Source organism: Oncorhynchus clarkii, chromosome 1 (assembly GCF_045791955.1).
Source record: "Oncorhynchus clarkii lewisi isolate Uvic-CL-2024 chromosome 1, UVic_Ocla_1.0, whole genome shotgun sequence".
Taxonomy (NCBI): Eukaryota; Metazoa; Chordata; class Actinopteri; order Salmoniformes; family Salmonidae; genus Oncorhynchus; species Oncorhynchus clarkii.
The window spans coordinates 81,763,456-81,789,558 of NC_092147.1; the positions used below are offsets into that span (position 1 = coordinate 81,763,456).

The window sequence follows — 26,103 nt, forward strand, 5'->3', positions numbered from 1 at the left end:
TGTTTTTCTATGTTTTGGGGCAGTTCTATGTTTTCGGCCTAGTATGGTTCTCAATCAGAGGCAGGTGTCATTAGTTGTCTCTGATTGAGAATCATACTTAGGTAGCCTGGGTTTCACTGTTTGTTTGTGGGTGATTGTTCCTGTCACTGTGTGTGTGTTGTCACAGGATAGGCTGTATAGGTTTTCACGTTCCGTTTGTTGTTTTGTAGAGTTAAGTTATTTCATGTATCGTTCAGGTTCCATTAATTAAAGAACATGAGTAATCACCACGCTGCGCTTTGGTCCGCTTCTTCTCCTCCTATAGACGAACAGTCCTTACAGAATCACCCACCACAACAGGACCAAGCGGTGTGGTAATGGGCAAAGGAGAAAGCAGCAGCAGGAGCAGCGCGAGGAGGATTGGACATGGGAGGACGAACTAGACGGTAAAGGACCTTGGGCTCAGCCAGGAGAGTATCGCCGCCCCAAGGAAGAACGGGAGGCGGCGAAAGCGGAGAGGCGCTGGTATGAGGAGGCAGCGCGGCGTCGTGGATGGAAGCCCGGGAGTCAGCCCCAAAAATTTCTTGGGGGGGGGCTAACAGGGAGTATGGCTACGCCAGGTAGGAGACCTGAGCCAACTTCCTGTGGTTACCGGGGGGCTAGAGAGACCGGGCAGGCACCGTGTTATGCTGTGGAGCGCACGGTGTCCCCAGTGCGGGTGCACAGCCCGGTGCGGTACATTCCAGCTCCGCGTATCGGCCGGGCTAGAGTGGGCATCGAGCCAAGTGCCATGAAGCCGGCTCTACGCATCTGGTCTCCAGTGCGTCTCCTTGGGCCGGCTTACATGGCACCAGCCTTGCGCACGGTGTCCCCGGTTCGCCTGCATAGCCCAGTGCGGGCTATTCCACCTCGCCGCACTGGCAGGGCGACCGGGACCATTCAACCGGGTAAGGTTGGGCAGGCTCGGTGCTCAAGAGCTCCAGTGCGCCTGCACGGCCCGGTCTATCCGTCACCACCTCCACACCCCAGCCCTCCGGTGGCAGCTCCCCGTACCAGGCTGTCTCTCCGGCCCATCCGTCCAGAGCCTTCCTCCTCTCCAGCGCTGCCGGAGTCTCCCGCCTCTCCGGCGCTACCAGAGCCTTCCTCCTCTCCAGCGCTGCCGGAGTCTCCCGTCTGTCCGGCGCCGCTGCCGGAGCCTCCCGCCTGTCCGGCGCCTCTGCCGGAGCCTCCCGCCTGTCCGGCGCCTCTGCCGGAGCCTCCCGCCTGTCCGGCGCCTCTGCCGGAGCCTCCCGCCTGTCCGGCGCCTCTGCCGGAGCCTCCCGCCTGTCCGGCGCCTCTGCCGGAGCCTCCCGCCTGTCCGGCGCCTCTGCCGGAGCCTCCCGTCTGCCCGGCGCCAGCGCCGCCCGTCTGCCCAACGCCGCCAGCGCCGCCCGTCTGCCCAGCGCCGCCAGTGCCGCCCGTCTGCCCAACGCCGCCAGCGCCGCCCGTCTGCCCAGCGCCGCCAGCGCCGCCCGTCTGCCCAGCGCCGCCAGTGCCGCCCGTCTGCCCAGCGCCGCCAGTGCCGCCCGTCTGCCCAGCGCCGCCAGTGCCGCCCGTCTGCCCAGCGCCGCCAGTGCCGCCCGTCTGCCCAGCGCCGCCAGTGCCGCCCGTCTGCCCAGCGCCGCCAGTGCCGCCCGTCTGCCCAGCGCCGCCAGTGCCGCCCGTCTGCCAGGAGCCGCCAATGCCGCCCGTCAGCCAGGAGCCGCCAGTGCCGCCCGTCAGCCAGGGGCCGCCAGTGCCGCCCGTCAGCCAGGGGCCGCCAGTGCCGCCCGTCAGCCAGGGGCCGCCAGTGCCGCCAGTCAGCCAGGGGCCGCCAGTGCCGCCAGTCAGCCAGGGGCCGCCAGTGCCGCCCGTCAGCCAGGGGCCGCCAGTGCCGCCAGTCAGCCAGGGGCCGCCAGTGCCGCCAGTCAGCCAGGGGCCGCCAGTGCCGCCAGTCAACCAGGGGCCGCCAGTGCCGCCAGTCAGCCAGGGGCCGCCAGTGCCGCCAGTCTGCCAGGGGCCGCTAGAGCCCCTCCGCCCGGAGCAGCTGCCCCTCCGTCCCGAGCAGCTGTCCCTCCGTCCCGAGCAGCTGTCCCTCTGTCCCGAGCAGCTGTCCCTCTGTCCCGAGCAGCTGTCCCTCTGTCCCGAGCAGCTGTCCCTCTGTCCCGAGCAGCTGCCCCTCTGTCCCGAGCAGCTGTCCCTCTGTCCCGAGCAGCTGCCCCTCTGTCCCGAGCAGCTGCCCCTCTGTCCCGAGCAGCTGCCCCTCTGTCCCAAGCAGCCCCTCTGTCCAGTGGGGTCATTGAGAGGGGTGGGCATGGTGTGTAAGCCACGGAGGCGGACAATAAGGCGGACTGAGACAATGGCGAAGTGGGGTCCGCGTCCCGCGCCAGAGCCGCCACCGCGGACAGACGCCCACCCAGACCCTCCCCTATAGGTCAAGGTTTTGCGGCCGGAGTCCGCACCTTTGGGGGGGGGTACTGTCACGTTCTGACCTCTATTTCCTTTGTTTTTGTATTTATTTAGTATGGTCAGGGCGTGAGTTGGGTGGGCAGTCTATGTTTGTTTTTCTATGTTTTGGGGCAGTTCTATGTTTTCGGCCTAGTATGGTTCTCAATCAGAGGCAGGTGTCATTAGTTGTCTCTGATTGAGAATCATACTTAGGTAGCCTGGGTTTCACTGTTTGTTTGTGGGTGATTGTTCCTGTCACTGTGTGTGTGTTGTCACAGGATAGGCTGTATAGGTTTTCACGTTCCGTTTGTTGTTTTGTAGAGTTAAGTTATTTCATGTATCGTTCAGGTTCCATTAATTAAAGAACATGAGTAATCACCACGCTGCGCTTTGGTCCGCTTCTTCTCCTCCTATAGACGAACACCGTTACAGATGGGGTATTGTCTGTAGATTGCTGAGGATTTTTATTTATTTAATCCATTTTTAGAATAAGGCTGTAACGTAACAAAATGTGGAAAAAGTCAAGGGGTCTGAATACCATATATACAGTGCCTTGCGAAAGTATTCGGCCCCCTTGAACTTTGCGACCTTTTGCCACATTTCAGGCTTCAAACATAAAGATATAAAACTGTATTTTTTTGTGAAGATTCAACAACAAGTGGGACACAATCATGAAGTGGAACGACATTTATTGGATATTTCAAACTTTTTTAACAAATCAAAAACTGAAAAATTGGGCGTGCAAAATTATTCAGCCCCCTTAAGTTAATACTTTGTAGCGCCACCTTTTGCTGCGATTACAGCTGTAAGTCGCTTGGGGTATGTCTCTATCAGTTTTGCACATCGAGAGACTGACATTTTTCCCATTCCTCCTTGCAAAACAGCTCGAGCTCAGTGAGGTTGGATGGAGAGCATTTGTGAACAGCAGTTTTCAGTTCTTTCCACAGATTCTTGATTGGATTCAGGTCTGGACTTTGACTTGGCCATTCTAACACCTGGATATGTTTATTTTTGAACCATTCCATTGTAGATTTTGCTTTATGTTTTGGATCATTGTCTTGTTGGAAGACAAATCTCCATCCCAGTCTCAGGTCTTTTGCAGACTCCATCAGGTTTTCTTCCAGAATGGTCCTGTATTTGGCTCCATCCATCTTCCCATCAATTTTAACCATCTTCCCTGTCCCTGCTGAAGAAAAGAAGGCCCAAACCATGATGCTGCCACCACCATGTTTGACAGTGGGGATGGTGTGTTCAGGGTGATGAGCTGTGTTGCTTTTACGCCAAACATAACGTTTTGCATTGTTGCCAAAAAGTTCAATTTTGGTTTCATCTGACCAGAGCACCTTCTTCCACATGTTTGGTGTGTCTCCCAGGTGGCTTGTGGCAAACTTTAAACAACACTTTTTATGGATATCTTTAAGAAATGGCTTTCTTCTTGCCACTCTTCCATAAAGGCCAGATTTGTGCAATATACGACTGATTGTTGTCCTATGGACAGAGTCTCCCACCTCAGCTGTAGATCTCTGCAGTTCATCCAGAGTGATCATGGGCCTCTTGGCTGCATCTCTGATCAGTCTTCTCCTTGTATGAGCTGAAAGTTTAGAGGGACGGCCAGGTCTTGGTAGATTTGCAGTGGTCTGATACTCCTTCCATTTCAATATTATCGCTTGCACAGTGCTCCTTGGGATGTTTAAAGCTTGGGAAATCTTTTTGTATCCAAATCCGGCTTTAAACTTCTTCACAACAGTATCTCGGACCTGCCTGGTGTGTTCCTTGTTCTTCATGATGCTCTCTGCGCTTTTAACGGACCTCTGAGACTATCACAGTGCAGGTGCATTTATACGGAGACTTGATTACACACAGGTGGATTGTATTTATCATCATTAGTCATTTAGGTCAACATTGGATCATTCAGAGATCCTCACTGAACTTCTGGAGAGAGTTTGCTGCACTGAAAGTAAAGGGGCTGAATAATTTTGCACGCCCAATTTTTCAGTTTTTGATTTGTTAAAAAAGTTTGAAATATCCAATAAATGTCGTTCCACTTCATGATTGTGTCCCACTTGTTGTTGATTCTTCACAAAAAAATACAGTTTTATATCTTTATGTTTGAAGCCTGAAATGTGGCAAAAGGTCGCAAAGTTCAAGGGGGCCGAATACTTTCGCAAGGCACTGTAGTTCTGCTTCGTTGCACATCATCCATTTGTTTGTTTGTACATCCATACCATGCATAATTATTCATTTTTTTCTGTTAAAGGTGTATGTGGATTTGTAAATTAGTCGTAAAATATTCTGTCAGTATATTATGTTTATCACCTTTATATTCTGTATGTTGATGTTGTATACTCGGCAGCACCATTTTACCAAATCAAATTCTGGGTATATGTAAATATGTTTGCAAATAAAGGTGATTCTGATTTTAATGGTTTTTGTGGGGCCCTTCCCTCCACTAGGAGCAGAAAGGAATGTAAAGTAAGCCAAGGGTTGTTGGGAGAGTTAATATATAGTCCTCAGGCTGAACTGTGAATGTCCCCAGTCATTGGCATGTAGTCTAGTGTACCATAACTGTTACCACTATACAGCCCAGCCCAGTTACATCATCTTCTGTCTCTTATCTTCTGGGGCACAACTTAGAAGTGGGGGGACATAATATTTATATTTTTTTTTATCCAGTCGGATAAACACTCCAAACAGCCTACCCGACCGCTCTGAGGCGTCCGCGGGGTCCTAAAGCAACCCACTGTCTCGTTTTGTATCACATTCCAATGATAAAACTGGGCGGGACAAAAATGCAATTTCAGAATGTGGAGGGGACATGTCCCCCCTGTCCCCAGTGAAATTTGCGTCCCTGGATGAGAGTAATAAACGTACACATCACAGTGGCACAAAGAGTTGGGACTAGACTGTAGTGCAGTTAGTTGACAGTCTTCAACTGACTTTTGTGTAGACTTCTCAGTGTTTTCCCTATAATGAGCTATCGTTCCGGCGGGCCTCCCCTGTTGCCCACTTTATTTTCATTGTCACATCCTTTTGTTTCATTGCCATGGAAAACTCTGGGGAATATTTGTTTTTTCTACTTGGCTTCCCACTTGTGGAAAAATATGCATTAAACACTATTCGTTTTTTTTACTAGAGTCTATAATTTGGAATGGAAACTTCAATGGAAACTTCTGTGAAGGCCCCAGACCTGGATGTCAGTCTATAGGGACTAGTCTTGGCATTCTGCCTGAGAAAATAAACTCTAGGGAAAACACTGCTGGGTGTTTCATTGTTTTGATGAGTCATAACTTTGTTAAAGATTACTGATAACAGTTTACTGTTAATGGTTTATAAAGATTACTGATAACTGGGTAGTTTACTGTTGTTGATGGCTTGTTTTGGTTGACACAACTTCCAGTAAGTGTACTGAGACCTGTGGCTCTCTCGGTCATGTGATTTCACAAAGGAAGTGATATGACAACTGACACTTCTCTTTACCGTGTACTGTAAGTCGTGTGTGTGTGTGTGTGTGTGTGTGTGTGTGTGTGTGTGTGTGTGTGTGTGTGTGTGTGTGTGTGTGTGTGTGTGTGTGTGTGTGTGTGTGTGTGTGTGTGTACATGCTGAATTGTCCATATAGCTCATACTTTCTAATGATAACAATATGTTTATCATAGTTTTTAATAACGAATAGAACCAAGCAGATTTACGATTCATAATGAACAGAAAAATGTATCAAAGTCATATCACACTGATTCCTGGAAGTGCGTACTGCATGTGTGGTTAGTATACACTTATACATGTATGGTCTTGATTTCCTTGGTTCTTCTGCAAATGGAGTTGGGTTTATAGGATGAAGCATTACTGTGGTTTATGTCAATGGGGAATCAATTATCCTGTTGGATGAAACAGTATCAGAGTAATTTCGTCTCAACAGCTCAGGCTGCCTTAATCATCATACACATGAAACCGGGAAACCATACCATGAACTACTGCCCGTATTTCTCTGAGATGGACTGATGCAAGCAGCATTGTTTGAGAAAGTGTGTGTGTGTGTGTCAGTGATAGCACAACAGTATGTGTGTGTCTGTGCATGGCCTCTCAATCAACTTCCCCTTCTCATTTTGAATTTCCGATGTGTTTGCGCTTTTCTTCTCTTCCTGTTGTTTTCCAGGTGTTTTTATTTCATTCTGCTCTTCTAGCAAAATGTGTAATCATTCTCCTCACCTCTCCCTGTCATTTATTCTCTCCATCCTCTCTCCTCTCTCTTAATACATTTTAGAACAAGGCTGTGACGTAATAAAATGTGGGAAAAAATCTAGGAATCTGAATACTTTCTGAATGCATTGTATGTGATGGGAGACTCTCTAGAGGAGAGAGTGTCAGTCCAACAGCTCCCTGTCAAAGGGTACAATTCACCAATTCAGTCCAGTGACTTTCTGAATCTCCTCTGGTCATCCATGCGTTTATGACTATCCTCTCCCTGTTTTTCAGATTCCTATCTTTCATGACGTGTGTGTGTCTGTGTGTGTGTCTGTGTGTGTGTGTGTGTGTGTGTGTGTGTGTGTGTGTGTGTGTGTGTGTGTGTGTGTGTGTGTGTGTGTGTGTGTGTGTGTGTGTGTGTGTGTGTGAGAATCTCTGAGCAGTGAGCAGCCAGGTAAAGCTGTGGACCAAAGAAATATAGGCAGGACCATGCCCGAGTCTATGCATATCATTACAGACAGAGAGGGGGAGAGAGACATGGCTCTATTGCAGGGTTGGGGTCAATTCCATTTCAATTCCAGTCAATTCAGGAAGTGCCTTGAAATTCCAATTTCAATTTTCTTCAATGAATTGGAATTTAAATTTGGATTACTTTCTGGATTTCCCAACCCTGCAGTATTGTCTAGTCTAGGACCACAGCCCATATGGTTATATGAACCTACAGTATGCCTACAGAGCAGAAAGTATGTGATTATATAGTATCATGTGTCTGTGTCTCATAGAAAATGTGAGCACAATGTAGTGAAATGAGATGTCATCTTATACCCAGTTGTAAGGCATTAATCCACTCTTCCTAGTCTGTGTTAAACAGGATGGATATTAACTGTGTTAAACAGGATGGATATTAACTGTGTTAAACAGGATGGATATTAACTGTGTTAAACAGGATGGATATTAACTGTGTTAAACAGGATGGATATTAACTGTGTTAAACAGGATGGATATTAACTGTGTTAAACAGGATGGATATTAACTGTGTTAAACAGGATGGATATTAACTGTGTTAAACAGGATGGATATTAACTGTGTTAAACAGGATGGATATTCAGGAATGTCCTCATGTGTTATTAGACATGATAAAACTTTCAGCAAGACAAAATGTGTATGAATAATCAAAGACTCAATCTGTGTGTGTGTGTGTGTGTGTGTGTGCATGCATGCTTCTGTGTGTGTGTGTGTGTGTGTTGACAGCAATCAGAGCCAAGGTGATGCCATGTCATTTACAGCTGTTGTACCACTTTACCACAATTAATTTGTCTGTCTGTCTGCCTGCCTGCCTGTCTGTCTGTCTTGCTCTCTCGCTCTCTCGCTGTCCTCCAACTTACCACTCTGTGTTCAAAGCCCTGTCTCAGACTTCTCAACCCTAACACTCATTAGCATATATTCTAATGAGGTTGACAATAGTATTACTGAAGAGCCTGAAATGTCAGTGATGCTGGTGATTGAGCCGGCTAGCATAGAGGAGGAGGATAACATTTAGGAGAAAGGAGGACCTGAACTGTTTCCACACTACTGCTCTCACGTCTTTGTGTGAGTTTTTGTTCAGATAAGTGCTGCTAGTTTAATAATGTAAGCGCATTGAGAAGGAATTTAAGTATTGAGTCTCATTACTAGGAGGTGTGTAGCTCCAAGCCATCTCTGTCACAGTCACACACACACACACCAAATGTCTGCTCTGTCTATCTGATGGAAGAGGGTCAGTGCAGGTCTGGGTCTGCTCCGTGTGAATAACAAGGGTTCAGCCAGGCAGAAAACAGATGGAGGATGGATATAGATTTACCTGACAGGACTCTGGACTGGAGAGAGACCTCACTGCCTGAGGAGAGAGACTTTTTAAATACATGAGGAATCTGGGTTGCAAAGTAAGACCGGATCTAGTTGTTTATATTTGTCAGTCAGTCAAGATGAGTGTTGTTTTTGTAAACCTTTCTGGTCTGAAGACTTTTTGATGTTGAGGATTTTGTCATGTAGATGAGTGAAGCGGACCGGGAAGATTAAACTTACTCTGAATGTAAATGACAATATTTGTTATTTTATTATTAATTTTAAATAGAAACAATGCCTGTGTGTCTATGCTCACACGTGTGCATGCACATTTATACGCGTGTGTGTGTTTGTGTGTTTCAGCAGGTGCCTCCAGTAGCTGGTGTCATGGCAACAAGGTCAATTTCTGACCAATCTGACCTTTTCATGAAGTTATTGATTGGACCATAGAAATAGAATGTGTGTGTGTGTTTGTGTGTACGTGCAGTAGTGTGAAGGAGGGGGAAGGCTGGGCCCGTGTCCATGTAGCAGTAACAGTGGTTGGTGCAGACATTTCTCTGGACTCACTCACTGTCTTACTGAAGATGAGCTCATAGGCAGTTATGAGTTGGATGTCTCTCTCTCTCTCTAACCCTCTCCTTCCCTGTCTTTCTCTCTCCAACTCTCTCTAACCCTCTCCTTCCCTCTATCTCTCTCTATAACTCTCTCCTTCCTTCCCTCTCCCTCTCTCTCTCTCTCTAACCCTCTCCTTCCCTCTCTCTATCTCTCTCTATAACACTCCTTCCTTCCCTCTCTCTCTCTCTCTCTCTCTCTCTCTCTAACCCTCTCTCTCTCTCTCTCTCTCTCTAACCATCTCTCTAACTCTCTCTCTCTCTCTCTCTAACCCTCTCTCTCTCTCTCTCTCTCTCTCTAACACTCTCTCTCCCTCTCTCTAACCCTCTCTCTCTAACCCTCTCTCTCTCTCTCTCTCTCTCTCTCACTCTCTCTCTCTCACCCTCTCTCTCTCACCCTCTCTCTCTAACTCTCTCTCTCTCTCTAACCCTCTCTCTCTAACTCTCTCTCTCTCTCTAACCCTCTCTCTCTCTCTCTCTCACTCTCTCTCTCTAACTCTCTCTCTCTCTCTCTCTCTAACTCTCTCTCTCTCTCTAACCCTCTCTCTAACCCTCTCTCTAACCCTCTCTCTAACCCTCTCTCTCTAACCCTCTCTCTCTCTCTAACTCTCTCTCTCTCTCTCTCTCTCTCTCTCTCTCTCTCTAACTCTCTCTCTAACTCTCTCTCTAACTCTCTCTCTCTCTCTCTCTCTAACTCTCTCTCTCTCTCTCTAACTCTCTCTCTCTCTCTCTAACTCTCTCTCTCTCACCCCCTCTCTCTCTAACCCTCTCTCTCTAACCCTCTCTCTCTCTCTAACTCTCTCTAACCCTCTCTCTCTAACCCTCTCTCTCTAACCCTCTCTCTCTAACTCTCTAACCCTCTCTCTCTCTCACTCTCTCTCTCTAACCCTCTCTCTCCCTCTCTCTCTCTAACCCTCTCTCTCTCTCCCTCTCTCTCTCTAACCCTCTCTCTCTCTCCCTCTCTCTCTCTAACCCTCTCTCTCTCTCCCTCTCTCTCTCTAACCCTCTCTCTCTCTAACTCTCTCTCTCTCTCTCTCTCTCTCTAACCCTCTCTCTCTCTCTCTAACTCTCTCTCTCTAACTCTCTCTCTCTCTCTCTAACTCTCTCTCTCTAACTCTCTCTCTCTCTCTCTCTCTCTCTAACCCTCTCTCTCTCTCTAACCCTCTCTCTCTCTCTCTCTAACCCTCTCTAACCCTCTCTCTCTCTCTCTCTAACCCTCTCTCTCTCTCTCTAACCCTCTCTCTCTCTCTCTCTCTAACCCTCTCTCTCTCTCTCTAACCCTCTAACCCTCTCTCTCTCTCTCTAACCCTCTAACCCTCTCTCTCTCCCTCTCTCTTTAACCCTCTCTCTCTAACTTTCTTCATCTCTCTCTAACTATCTCTTCCCTCTCTATCTCTCTCTAACCCTCTTCTTCCCTCTCTTCTTCCCCCTCTAACCCTCTCCTTCTCTCTCATTACATAATGAAAAGCCTTTCTGGTGACCCTGCTATGTAATTCATATCTGACTGTGATAGTGTCAAGTCCACTTGTTAGTCTCCCTGCAGTGCCTTGTCCTCTGGGTCTATAATGTCCTTGGGACCTGAGGGAGAGACTACCGGAGACCCCTATGGTCCCCTGAGATATCCCTAACCTCTACTGAGAGAGAAATAGAACCCACCTCTACTTCCAGACAACACTGGATTAGTGATGCACCACTACCCCTCTTCCTGTCTGTCTTCCTCTTCTTCCTGTCTTCCACCTGTTCCCTCCCTCCCCAAATAGAGTCCTGGCACTACGGTGATGGTAGATGCCCTCCAACAGTTTTGCCCAGTGCCCTTGACCTGGACGCTGTATTTCACAGGGTTCGCTTAAGACGTCAATATGACATATTCCTCTCTCCCTTACTAGTAGCCTACATCTCCAGTGTTGGCACGCACACGCACACGCACACACACACAAAACACACACACACACAAACGTGTACACGGATCCGCATCAACACATGCAGGCACAAAAACTCTCACACACATGCACATGCACGCACGCACACACATCCACACACCAGAGGGGTTGAACCTTACAGTAATTGCAGTCAGTGGCTGTGCACTGCAGATGGCTGCATTAGCAGAAGTGGAAACCATATATTTATAAAGTGTATTTTCATAACTTCTCACCTTGGGCTGCTTCAGGCCCTGTCAATATGTTATCAGGGTGATTCTTCACGAAACCAGGACAAAAAAAAGACCATGATTTTTCTTCTTCTCACATTTAATCCATATAATGGTCATTTGGAAGAAGTATTGTTGACATATATTAGATATTTGTATCTAAAACCATAATTGAGAAATAATTTATAAAAGTTGGCATATTTGACATTTAAGACTCCATGATGTTTTATCTGTAGGTGCTACAGGTCTCCTTTAAGACTCCATTATGTTTTATCTGTAGGTGCTACAGGTCTCCTTTAAGACTCCATGATGTTTTATCTGTAGGTGCTACAGGTCTCCTTTAAGACTCCATTATGTTTTATCTGTAGGTGCTACAGGTCTCCTTTAAGACTCCATGATGTTTTATCTGTAGGTGCTACAGGTCTTCAGACTCCATGATGTTGTATCTGTAGGTGCTACAGGTCTCCTTTAAGACTTCATGATGTTTTATCTGTAGGTGCTACAGGTCTCCTTTAAGACTCCATGATGTTATCTGTAGGTGCTACAGGTCTCCTTTAAGACTCCATGATGTTTTATCTGTAGGTGCTACAGGTCTCCTTTAAGACTCCATGATGTTTTATGTGTAGGTGCTACAGGTCTCCTTTAAGACTCCATTATGTTTTATCTGTAGGTGCTACAGGTCTCCTTTAAGACTCCATTATGTTTTATGTGTAGGTGCTACAGGTCTCCTTTAAGACTCCATGATGTTGTATCTGTAGGTGCTACAGATCTTCAGACTCCATGATGTTGTATCTGTAGGTGCTACAGGTCTCCTTTAAGACTCCATTATGTTTTATCTGTAGGTGCTACAGGTCTCCTTTAAGACTCCATGATGTTTTATGTGTAGGTGCTACAGGTCTCCTTTAAGACTCCATGATGTTGTATCTGTAGGTGCTACAGATCTTCAGACTCCATGATGTTGTATCTGTAGGTGCTACAGGTCTTCAGACTCCATGATGTTGTATCTGTAGGTGCTACAGAAGACTCCATTATGTTTTATCTGTAGGTGCTACAGGTCTCTTTTAAGTATGATGTTTTATCTGTAGGTGCTACAGGTCTCCTTTAAGACTCCATGATGTTGTATCTGTAGGTGCTACAGGTCTCCTTTAAGACTGATGTTGTATCTGTAGGTGCTACAGGTCTCCTTTTCCATGATGTTGTATCTGTAGGTGCTACAGGTCTCCTTTAAGATGATGTTGTATCTGTAGGTGCTACAGGTCTTCAGACTCCATGATGTTGTATCTGTAGGTGCTACAGGTCTCCTTTAAGACTCCATGATGTTGTATCTGTAGGTGCTACAGGTCTCCTTTAAGACTCCATGATGTTGTATCTGTAGGTGCTACAGGTCTCCTTTAAGACTCCATGATGTTGTATCTGTAGGTGCTACAGGTCTCCTTTAAGACTCCATGATGTTGTATCTGTAGGTGCTACAGGTCTTTTTAGACTCCATGATGTTTTATCTGTAGGTGCTACAGGTCTTCACTCCATGATGTTGTACAGTGCCTTGCGAAAGTATTCGGCCCCCTTGAACTTTGCGACCTTTTGCCACATTTCAGGCTTCAAACATAAAGATATAAAACTGTATTTTTTTGTGAAGAATCAACAACAAGTGGGACACAATCATGAAGTGGAACGACATTTATTGGATATTTCAAACTTTTTTAACAAATCAAAAACTGAAAAATTGGGCGTGCAAAATTATTCAGCCCCTTTACTTTCAGTGCAGCAAACTCTCTCCAGAAGTTCAGTGAGGATCTCTGAATGATCCAATGTTGACCTAAATGACTAATGATGATAAATACAATCCACCTGTGTGTAATCAAGTCTCCGTATAAATGCACCTGCACTGTGATAGTCTCAGAGGTCCGTTAAAAGCGCAGAGAGCATCATGAAGAACAAGGAACACACCAGGCAGGTCCGAGATACTGTTGTGAAGAAGTTTAAAGCCGGATTTGGATACAAAAAGATTTCCCAAGCTTTAAACATCCCAAGGAGCACTGTGCAAGCGATAATATTGAAATGGAAGGAGTATCAGACCACTGCAAATCTACCAAGACCTGGCCGTCCCTCTAAACTTTCAGCTCATACAAGGAGAAGACTGATCAGAGATGCAGCCAAGAGGCCCATGATCACTCTGGATGAACTGCAGAGATCTACAGCTGAGGTGGGAGACTCTGTCCATAGGACAACAATCAGTCGTATATTGCACAAATCTGGCCTTTATGGAAGAGTGGCAAGAAGAAAGCCATTTCTTAAAGATATCCATAAAAAGTGTTGTTTAAAGTTTGCCACAAGCCACCTGGGAGACACACCAAACATGTGGAAGAAGGTGCTCTGGTCAGATGAAACCAAAATTGAACTTTTTGGCAACAATGCAAAACGTTATGTTTGGCGTAAAAGCAACACAGCTCATCACCCTGAACACACCATCCCCACTGTCAAACATGGTGGTGGCAGCATCATGGTTTGGGCCTGCTTTTCTTCAGCAGGGACAGGGAAGATGGTTAAAATTGATGGGAAGATGGATGGAACCAAATACAGGACCATTCTGGAAGAAAACCTGATGGAGTCTGCAAAAGACCTGAGACTGGGACGGAGATTTGTCTTCCAACAAGACAATGATCCAAAACATAAAGCAAAATCTACAATGGAATGGTTCAAAAAATAAACATATCCAGGTGTTAGAATGGCCAAGTCAAAGTCCAGACCTGAATCCAATCAAGAATCTGTGGAAAGAACTGAAAACTGCTGTTCACAAATGCTCTCCATCCAACCTCACTGAGCTCGAGTTGTTTTGCAAGGAGGAATGGGAAAAAATGTCAGTCTCTCGATGTGCAAAACTGATAGAGACATACCCCAAGCGACTTACAGCTGTAATCGCAGCAAAAGGTGGCGCTACAAAGTATTAACTTAAGGGGGCTGAATAATTTTGCACGCCCAATTTTTCAGTTTTTGATTTGTTAAAAAAGTTTGAAATATCCAATAAATGTCGTTCCACTTCATGATTGTGTCCCACTTGTTGTTGATTCTTCACAAAAAAATAGTTTTATATCTTTATGTTTGAAGCCTGAAATGTGGCAAAAGGTCGCAAAGTTCAAAGGGGCCGAATACTTTCGCAAGGCACTGTATCTGTAGGTGCTACAGGTCTCCTTTAAGACTCCATGATGTTTTATCTGTAGGTGCTACAGGTCTTCAGACTCCATGATGTTGTATCTGTAGGTGCTACAGGTCTTCAGACTCCATGATGTTGTATCTGTAGGTGCTACAGGTCTCTTTTAAGACTCCATGATGTTTTATCTGTAGGTGCTACAGGTCTTCAGACTCCATGATGTTGTATCTGTAGGTGCTACAGGTCTCCTTTAAGACTCCATGATGTTTTATCTGTAGGTGCTACAAAGCGAACACTGGTGTCATATGAAGCTTTATCACTTGCTCTGTAATATGATTAGTATTTTTATTTCATAAAAAATGTTTATACAATTATTTATGAATCTTGGAAAATATAAGTCAACAATCCTTCCTCCAAATGACCATTCTATGGATTAAATGTCGTGCAAATCCCCAAAATCATCGTCTTTTTTGTCCTGGTTTTGTGAGTCTTCTCTCACCCTCGATGTGGTATTATGGGCAATTCAGACCTTTCTCAATGTTGACAGTCAATGGGTTATCATGGCCTATTCATACCATGGTTCATTCTCTCCTCTCTTTGTCAATGTGCTATTATGGGATGATCGTACTATAGTTTTAGATTTCACAACATGGGCTGTTCAGACTCTTCTCTGTCATTGTGTAGTCATCACTCTGATAAAGAAAGGAAAATTCAAATATCTTTTTCAAATAAGTGTGAGTGTTGTTTATGTACTGTATGTCTAACCCTGTCCTCTTTCCACTATTTTTCCTCTCCAGAGCAGTGCAAGCTACGGTAGGAGTAGTGTTTTGGCCAGCCATGCCTGTTGCCGTGGCAGCAAGACAGGAAGTGTGTGTGTGAGTACGCCCAGTCCGGTGGTTTCCGCGGGGATGAACATGCCACTGCACCAGATCTCTGTCATCCCCCGTGATGTCCCTTCCTCCCGGGTCAGCAGCAGCGGAAAGGCCAAGGACAAAGACAAACAGGTAGGGTCAAAGGTCATGGTCTTCTTGTGGGGCGTTTTGGACGAGGACGTTGTTTGGTACAACATTCTTTTGGCAGTATGGAACACTTTTTTAAAACCAAATAGCAGAACTCATTGTGACCCACACTGTCATGTGTTGATACTGCAGGAGACACGTGTGTGTGTGTGTGTAGAGAACTGCTCAGTTCACTAAATGCTGTTTGACTGAGGCCCCATCACAGAGCATCACAGTAGAGGCCTCACTGCTGAGCTGAATTGGACAAGGACAAGCTTTCAGTTTGCAAATGGTTTCGTGCTGCTATGATGAGTCAGAAGGTCAAAGAAGGATGAGAGTGTGTGTGTGTGTGTTAGGCTTGGACGATATAGAGGATACCGGTGTATTTAGACATACCAACAGTATGATTTAACACCCAGGAGTTGGGGGCCCCCCCCCTTGCGGGGACCGCGGAGATGCTTGCTATGCCACTACTTATAAGTTAACTATCTTAGATGTGCCAATTAAATTATATCCAGCTCTGGGCACCAACTATGCATTTGGTTTGCTAACTTGCTAGCTACGTGGCTAGATGGCAAGATCAAGCTTCTTGGTTACAGCAGAGACGATCAATCCCCTCCAGGATCATGATCCATGTTGCCTAAATTGTTTTGTGTGTCTTTTTAACTAAATAGAGCTCCTTGTGTGCACTTCCAGTAATAATGTAAACACTGGTATGGTACAGTATGACGGTAAGAACATCTGGATACCAACCCTAGTGTGTGTATAGAGGCTCCACTGCTGAGCTGGTTTAATAGGGAGAAGCTTTCAGTTTGTGGACGGTTTCGTGCTACTATGCTGAGTCATAAAGTCACAGAAGGATGTGTGTGTGTGTGTGTGTGTTGTCGTGGAAATTCTGTATTTACCAAATCATGAAAGCAAACCACACACAAGTCCATCTTTAATTATATGAGCTCCATCACAACCCTGTGACTCTCAGATCAATTCAGTGTCTATAAATTAATTATCTGAGAGTCCCTTACACATTGCAACTGAGATCCTTTATAGCAAAGACACACATAGCCAGACAGCATTGGCATAATTTATCGTTCAGCTTTGTCTCCTAAACTATGTTGTTTTCTCAAATCAGAACCATAAACCAATCCTCCATATCAACAGGCATATATCAAATCCATCCTATCTTGACAAGATCACAGAGACACATTGACTGGCACACAGACATTGTGGAGCCAAGAGATACACGCTTGACCTCTCCCCTCTCTCCGGCCCAAGCAACTTAGTCTTGACAGAGAACAGATACTGCAACCCCGCCACAGTATTATACAAAAATAACATTCTGATGAGAAGTAACTTACAAACATATGATGAATATAAAACATCTTACCTATGTTACCAACTAATTCTGATTATTCCCCAACAGTGTGTGTGTGTGTGTGTGTATTTAGGGCTGGAACGTGTAACCAATGGTTATGGAAACAGACCGTCATGAAAATAAAATAACGTCATAACTGTTTATTTATAAAAAATATATATAACAGTTTTGCTCACCGTTCTTGTGATCATTTTGACCCCACGGGGTGATATCTTGCGTGGAGCCCCAGATCAAGGGATATTATCAGTGGTCAGATGATTTCTTTAAACCAAGCTGCTTACCTATTGCAGATTCAGTCTTCCCAGCCTGGTGCAGGTCTACAATTTTGTTTCTGGTGTCCTTTGACAGCTCTTTGGTCTTGGTCATAGTGGAGTTTGGAGTGTGACTGTTTGAGGTTGTGGACAGGTGTCTTTTATACTGATAACAAGTTCAAACAGGTGCCATTAATACAGGTAACGAGTGGAGGACAGGGAGCCTCTTAAAGAAGAAGTTACAGGTCTGTGAGAGCCAGAAATCTTGCTTGTTTGTAGGTGACCAAATGCTTATTTTCCACCATAATTTGCAAATCAATTCATTAAAAATCCTACAATGTGATTTTCTGGATTTTTTTTTTTTTTTTTTTTTTTTTTTTACAGGCCTCTCTCATCTTTTTAAGTGGGAGAACTTGCACAATTAGTGGCTGACTAAATACATTTTTGCCCCACTGTATATATATGTGTGTGTGTGTGTGTGTGTGTGTGTGTGTGTGTGTGTGTGTGTGTGTGTGTTTTTTTTATTTTGCATATATGTGTATATATATATATATATATATATATATATATATATGTATATATACACACATATATATATACACACACATATGTACACATACATAATATATATATATATATATATGTGTATATGTGTATATCCATCTATATATATATATATATATATATATATATATATATATATATATATATATATATAAACACACATATATAATATATAATATAATATATAATAATGTGTGTATATATATATGTGTGTGTATACACATATATATGTATGTACATATATATATATATATACATATATATTTGCATATATGTGTATATATATATATATGTGTATATATACACACACTCTCTATATACATACATAATATATATATATATATATTATGTATATATATATATATATATATATATATATATATATATATATATATATATATATATACATACTATATGTATATATATATATATATATATATATATATATTATGTATGTGTGCATATGTGTGTATATATGTGCATATATATATGTGTGCATATATATATATATGTGTATATATATATATATATATATGTACATATATATATTTATATATATATATATACGCACATATATACACACACATCTATACACAATTATATATATACACATATATACATGTATGTTTTGCTATTCAAGTGGTTGTAACGGTGACGTGGTCATTTGGCTGACCAATAGCCGTCATCTAAAATTCCATGACCTTCACAGCCCTAGTGTTTCAAGTTTCAAGGTCACATGCACAAGTACAGTGAAATGCCTTTCTTGCAAACTCAAGTGTGTTTTCGTCTTTCTGTCTTGCTCCTCCTGTTTGTGTACCTCTGTATGCTTGTCTGTCTTACAGTGTGTACAGAGACAAACAAAGGAAACAGAATATTTACACAAACATAGAAAAGCTGAATATTTCTCCCTATCATTTAAGGTTTTTTTGATCATAAAGCCTTGATGCGTGAGATGCATTCTAATGTCAGGAAGGTGGCACTTTCCTCCCTTTCTGGTCCCCTCGTGTCTCTTCTGGTCACATGCTGCTGCTTAAGGAAGATGATTGGAGGCTGACACTAATGAGAACGCTCTCACCAGGAAGTGTCACAACGCCGAGTTCTACTCCAGCTGCTCTCTCTTCATCTGACTACGTGTTCTGTCATAGTCTGACAGCATCTGGTCGTCGTGGTGTTAGCACAGGGCTGCTCATTTCTCCTAACTGGAAATTTTCAATTTTCACCCTGACTCACCTGTCCATCTCCTCAGTTGAATTACATGCTGTCACTGTTGGTGGCAGGGTGGGTGTGTGTGCGTGCGTGCGTGTGAAGGGCTGGACCTACACACTGAAAAAAGGCTATAAAGCCGAAACGTCTGATGCAGTAAACAATTTAAAACATTGAATAATGACTTAAGCTTTAATGCAACATATTTTTAGTGCGAACACATTGCACCTCTTTGTATATGTGAAGGACTCAGTAGCTGTCAGCTGTAGATCTGCTGAACAAAGTGTGGTGCTAAGACAACATGTCTGTCTGGTGTCTGTCCTCTTACTCATGCAATACTCTGTCTAACACGGTCTATTGTCTTTTAGGGTCTGAGTACCTCAGCATGTCCACACAGGTGTTCACAAGGGCCCACTCGACCTGTACATATGGTGGAGTGGATTTAGCCTGATTTAGCCATACAAACACACACACTGCTGTGCCTGTGAAACTTCCCCATCATGGTCACTCCCAACACAGCATGTTCACATACACAGTTTCCAGGGTAAAAGGTACAGTGAAATACTTGCTCGCTCCCTCAACATTGCAGTACAATAATCAATATCAATAATACAAAAAGTCAAATAAAAAACAACAGATAGTTAGACAGTAGTATGCAAAGTAATAAACTGATATTTCCACAATGGGATATACAGTATATATTCTAAATATGCCATGTCAAGTATGGCTGTATTTACAAATTTAAAGTGGATGTTGTCATGGTTGCACAGTTAAATCAATAGTATATAATAGAACAGCAGCGTTGACTGTGTGTGTGTATGCATGTGTGTAAAGGTTGGATGTGTGGAGAGCCCGTGTAAATAGTCTCTTGGTGCAGATAGTCTTTAAGGTGCACATAGTCTCTAACGTGCTGTTCTAAGTAGGTAAACAGTTAGGCTTAGCTGCTCAGCAGTCGGGTAGCCTGGTGGTAGAAACTGTCTCGGAGCCTGTTGGTCTGAGACTGGATGCTCCGACACCGTTTGGCCTGGTGGTAGAAGCTGTCTCGGAGCCTGTTGGTCTGAGACTGGATGCTCCGACACCGTTTGGCCTGGTGGTAGAAGCTGTCTCGGAGCCTGTTGGTCTGAGACTGGATGCTCCGACACCGTTTGGCCTGGTGGTAGAAGCTGTCTCGGAGCCTGTTGGTCTGAGATTGGATGCTCCGACACCGTTTGGCCTGGTGGTAGAAGCTGTCTCGGAGCCTATTGGTCTGAGACTGGATGCTCCGACACCGTTTGGCCTGGTGGTAGAAGCTGTCTCGGAGCCTGTTGGTCTGAGACTGGATGCTCTGATACCACTTGCCAGATGGTAACAGATTGAACAGCCCGGTACTCGGCTGACTTGAGTCCTTGGATCTTCCGGATCTTCCTCAGACACCGCCTTGTGTAAATGTCCTGGAGGGCAGGGAGCTCGCCCCAGTAATGTATTGGGCTGTCCGCACCACCCTCTGTAGAGGCTTGCAGTTGAGGGCAGTGCAGTTGCTATACCAGGCAGTGATACAGATGGTTCAAGATGCTCTCGATGGTGCAGCTGCACAACTTCTTGAGGATCTGAGGGCCCATGTCAAATTTCTTCCGTCGCCTGAGGTTGAAGAGGCGCTGTTGCGCCTACTTCACTGCGGTGTCGGTGTGATTGGACTATTATAGGTCCTCTGTGATGTGCATGCCGAGGAACTTGTAGCTTTTGACTCTTTTCACTGCAGCCCTGTCGATGCAGATGGGGTCATGCTCACCCCCCTGTTTTCTCAAGTCCCCGATCAGCTCCTTGGTTTTGCTGACGTTGCGGGAGAGGCTGTTATCCTGGCACAACCCCCCCTCTAGGTCTCTGATCACTACTTTGTTTCCTTTTCTGCTTCCCTCTCCTACAACCCTACCTACTCAACCCCTACTCAGAAGGTCATGCGCTGTCGTAATCTTCTCTCTCTCCCACTACTCTCTCCTCTTCTATCCTATCATCTCTCCCTTCTACTAAATCTTTCTCCTGTCTGTCTCCTGATTCTGCCTCTTCGACCCTACTCTTCTCTCTTTTCCTATGACTCGCACTGTCCCCTTTCCTCCTGGCTGGCTCAGCCCTTCCCTCTGTATCCGCTGCTAAAGCCACTTTCTATCATTCTACATGTCGAAATTCTGCCTCTAACCCTAGGAAACTCTTTTCCACTTTCCTCCCCACCTCTCCCTCTCTCCTCCCTCTCTGCGGACGACTTTGTGAACCACTTTGAAAAGAAGATGGATGACATCCACTCCTCATTCACTCAGCCTATTGGGTCCACTGGTCCCACTCACACAGAACTACTCTGTCTTGACCTCTTTCTCCCCTTTCTCTCCAGATGAAATCCTGCAACTAGTGAGGTCTGGCCGCCCGACAACCGTCCCGCTCAACCCTATCTTCTCTTCCCTTCTCCAAACCATCTTTGGAGACCTTCTCCCATTTCTCACTTCCCCCATCAACTCATCGCTGGCCACTGGCTTCAAAATGTCCCCTCCTCAAGAAACCAACACTCGACCCCTCTGATGTCAAAAACTACAGATTTGTATCCCTTCTTTCTTTTCTTTCTAAAACACTTGAGCGTGCTGTCTCTGACTAGCTCTCTCGCTACCTCTCTCAAAATGATCTTGTTGACCCTAACCAAGACGGGTCAATAAACTGAGACTGCTCTTTGTGTCAAGGAGGCTCTCCGCACTGCCAAAGCTGACTCTCTCCTCTGTTCTCATAATCATAGACCTACCGCTGCCTTCAACACCGTGAACCAACAGATCCTCCTCTCCACCCTCTCAGGGCTGGGCGTCTCAGGCTCTGCACTCTCTTGGATTGCATCCTACCTGGCAGGCTGCTCCTACCAAGTGCATGGAGAGGATCTGTGTATGCAACATGTACTCTTACTACTGGTGTCCCCCAAGGCTTGGTTCTAGGCCCTCTCCTCTTCTCTCTGTACACCAAGTCACTTGGCTCTGTCATATCCTCACATAGTCTCTCCTATCATTGCTATGCGGCTGCCACTCAACTACTTTTCTCCTTCTCCCCTTCTGACACCCAGGTGGTGACACGCATCTCTGCGTGCCTGGCAGATATCTCAGCTTGGATGTCGGCCCACCACCTCAAGCTCAACCTCGACAAGACGGAGCTGCTCTTCCTCCCGGGGAAGGCCCACCCTCTCCAAGACCTCGACATCCCAGTTGACAGCTCCACAATGTCCCCCTCCAGAGTGCAAAGAACCTTGGCATAACCCTGGACAACACCCTGTCGTTCTCTGCAAACATCAAAGCAGTGACTCGCTCCTATAGGTTCATGCTCTACAACATCCGTAGAGTACGATCCTACCTCACAGAGATATCAGCACAGGTCCTAATCCAGGCACTTTTCCCCCCTTACTGGCACTTTGATTAGAGCTACTTTATTGAGGAAAAACGTACTTACTATGACTGAGATACTTTTGGTCATGTAGTGTATGTGGACATCGTCGACCATCTCATTCCAAAATCATGGTAAAAAATGTTTGACTTTATTTTATTTAACCTTTATTTAACTAGGCAAGTCAGTTAAGGACAAATTCTTATTTGCAATGACGACCTACCCATAAAAACCACAGACACACACACACACACAGGCACACATCAGTACACATAGACACACACACACATTTGTTTTAATATCCTAGTGGGGACCAAACAATTGATTCCCATTCAAATCCTATTTTCCATAACCCTAAATTTAAACCTATCTGTTAACCTAACCCTAATTCGATCCCTAACCCTAATTGTAACCCGAACCATAAACCTAAACCCTAAGCCTAAAGTAGTCTTTTTTCTTGTGGGGACCAGCAAAATGTTCCCACTTGTCTGAATTTTCCTCGTAAGAACTTCTGGTCCCCACAAGGACAGTAAAACCGCACACACAGTAACCACACACACGAGTACATATGGACACTCACACACTATCTGTCACATCCTGTCTTCTCGTTAGTACTTGTCATCTGTCTGTGTGCCAGATGATTGGCAGGTGACTCTGTTGGAGCTGTTTGTCTCCTAGGCGCTCGCTAACGTCTCAGTACGTTTATCACGTCTCCTGTTGGGTTAGTATAGAACCCTGTCACTCGCTAGAGCTACCTACTCTGGTGCTCTGAATACCCGAGCAGAGACCATGATATTGGTGTCAGACCAACACATTTCTTCTCAGCTAACATCACACGTATGAATGACATCATCTCCTCACTTCACTCCCTATATCAGTTCAAATAGGATCTTTTCAGGATCTACTCTGCCTGAAGATACAGTATGAGGATCTACTCTGCCTGAAGATACAGTATGAGGATCTACTCTGCCTGAAGATACAGTATGAGGATCTTCTCTGCCTGAAGATACAGTATGAGCATCTACTCTACCTGAAGATACAGTATGAGGATCTACTGTGCCTGAAGATACAGTATGAGGATCTACTCTACCTGAAGATACAGTATGAGGATCTAGGAGCCTGAAGATACAGTATGAGGATCTAGGAGCCTGAAGATACAGTATGAGGATCTACTCTACCTGAAGATACAGTATGAGGATCTACTCTGCCTGAAGATATAGTATGAGGATCTACTCTGCCTGAAGATACAGTATGAGGATCTACTCTACCTGAAGATACAGTATGAGGATCTAGGAGTCTGAAGATACAGTATGAGGATCTAGGAGCCTGAAGATACAGTATGAGAATCTACTCTACCTGAAGATTCAGTATGAGGATCTAGGAGCCTGAAGATACAATATGAGGATTTACTCTGCCTGAAGATACAGTATGAGGATCTACTCTACCTGAAGATACAGTATGAGGATCTAGGAGCCTGAAGATACAGTATGAGGATCTAGGAGCCTGAAGATACAGTATGAGAATCTACTCTACCTGAAGATTCAGTATGAGGATCTAGGAGCCTGAAGATACATTATGAGGATTTACTCTGCCTGAAGATACAGTATGAGGATCTAGGAGCCTGAAGATACAGTATGAGGATTTACTGTGCCTGAAGATACAGTATGAGTCAAGAAAGGGAAGGAGGGTTAAGATGAAATCTAATGTTATTTGTCACATCCTCCGAATACAACTGGTGCAGACTTTACCGTGAAATGCCCTTCCCAACGACTCAGCGTTTTATAAAAGAAATAATGAATAGAAATAAAAAATAAAATACACAACAATGGAGCTGTGTAGAGGGAGTACCAGATCAACGTGTAGAGGTATTTGAGGTAGATTCCAGAAGGTCCAAAAGTATGTGGACACTTGCTCGTCAAACATTTAATTCCGAAATCATGGGCTTTAATATGGAGGTGATCCCCTCCTTTGCTGCTATAACAGCCTCCACTCTTCTGGGAAGGCGTTCCACTAGATGTTAGAACATTGCTGCAGAGACTTGCTTCCATTCAGACACAAAAGCATTAGTGAGGTCGGGCACTGATATTGGTCGATTAGGCCTGGCTCGCAGTTGGTGTTCCAATTCATCCCAAAGGTGTTCGATGGGGTTGAGATCAGGGCTCTGTGCAGGCCAGTCAAGTTCTTGCACACCGATCTTGACAAAAAATGTCTGTATGGACCTCGCTTTGTGCATGGGGGCATTATCATGCTGAAACAGGAAATTGTAATTATTGTATACTTCTATCAGCCTGTCGTGTGTGTGCGAAGTGTTTTACAAACAGTTTTCATCTACTATTCTAAATAGTCTGACATCTCTCTTCTCCTTCATATTTACTGATCTGAAGACACAGTATGACGAAAGCAAACACTCACACACACACTCCAGGAACAGCTTCAGAGGTTTCATTAGGTGACTGTGTCGTACTGTGTTTAACTGTAATGCACTTGAGCGGCCACAGAGGCCCTCGGGTCTTCCTGCCAGGCTCCATACTGTCTCTCTAATGCATAAACTGTGTCTACTGCCATCAGAAAACTCTCACATTTCTCACTGTTTCAACACCCTGATACACTATCCAGATATGAGGTTATTCATCTTATTTACAAAGATTATAAGCAGTCTATGATATAGGTGATTTATTGTGCAGTAGATTGGAAAGGTAGTGAGGGGGCTGAGTTGGTTGCTGGCCAATGTCTCTCCTTACTCTGACTCTGTGTGTGTGTGTGTGTGTGTGTGTGTGTGTGTGTGTGTGTGTGTGTGTGTGTGTGTGTGTGTGTGTGTGTGTGTGCGTGCGTGCGTGCGTGCGTGCGTGCGTGCGTGCGTGCGTGCGTGCGTGCGTGCGTGCGTGCGTGCGTGCGTGCGTGCGTGCGTGCGTGCGTGCGTGCGTGCGTGCGTGCGTGCGCCATGAGGAAAAACTCTCCTCCACAGTGAAATCAGTGTAGGGTAAGAGCAGACTTACAGTAATGCGTCCTAACAAACAAACCTTTATACGTGAGAATGGGCAGTCAATTTGAAAGTCACTGAGCTCTTCAGCAAGGCCATTCTACTGCCGATGTTTGTCTATGGAGATTGCATGACGGTGTGTTCGATTTTATACACCTGTCAGCAGCATGTGTGGCTGAAAGTCACAAAAAAAGCTTGCTCTCTGTTCCTTGCCTCAGGCTGCACACACTGTTCTCTCATTGGATTATTCTCAATTTCATCTTATCTTTACTAATTATGTAAAATTAGATTTGATTTAGAATGGTCCATTATGAAATGGGCAGGAACAGGGGCCAGAGAAAAAAGACATGTAATCTGTGTGCACTGGAAAAGCGACTGGAGGCCGCATTCCTGCTGGTTCGTTTCACTCAGGTTGGGTCGGCTCCTCCGGTTATTTCAATGCGCAACAGGTGATATTCGAGAGAATACAGACCATGTCCAATGCATATTCTGAGTTTTGTGGATATGAACCATATCCTGACAAATTCTGAAGACCTATGTGAACCGTTACAGAAAGCTGGGCATATGTCGCATGTCACTACTTGCATTTGAACAGGGTTTTTTTTTCTTCAAAAATGCCTTCTTAAATATGTCAACTGTGATGTGCCTTTAATAACAAACTCGTATGCAATCTGTAAATATAAATAAAGTGTGAAATCACAAATCTGTTTAGACACTGAAAAAATACAGAATCTAACCATGATTGGTTGAGATAATGAGGGGGTTGGGACATTCACGATAAAACATTATTTTGGAGGATTATTTTGAAAGTGTTTTCAGTCTGTCGTGAATCATCATAATGAATACACCCCTGGGGGAGAAGGGTCCAATCAGGGGATGTCTTTACATGACATGTTGTTGATACCCTACAGAATACAGAAAATGTGAATCATCATAATGAATACACCCCTGGGGGAGAAGGGTCCAATCAAGGGATGTCTTTACATGACACGTTGTTG

The 26,103-nt window shown here is 44.9% G+C and overlaps 1 protein-coding gene across 5 annotated transcripts in view; it reads left to right on the forward strand.

The window, feature by feature from the left end:
• LOC139413246 (E3 ubiquitin-protein ligase MARCHF8-like) overlaps positions 1-26,103 on the forward strand; it is a 165,511-nt gene that overhangs the window by 16,725 nt on the left and 122,683 nt on the right. For all 5 annotated transcript variants that reach the window (XM_071160442.1, XM_071160402.1, XM_071160412.1 and 2 more), the window contains exon 2: positions 15,151-15,357. In XM_071160442.1, the coding sequence (XP_071016543.1) occupies positions 15,262-15,357 (96 nt within the window). In that variant the 5' untranslated portion in view covers positions 15,151-15,261. The remainder of the gene's footprint in view (positions 1-15,150; positions 15,358-26,103) is intronic.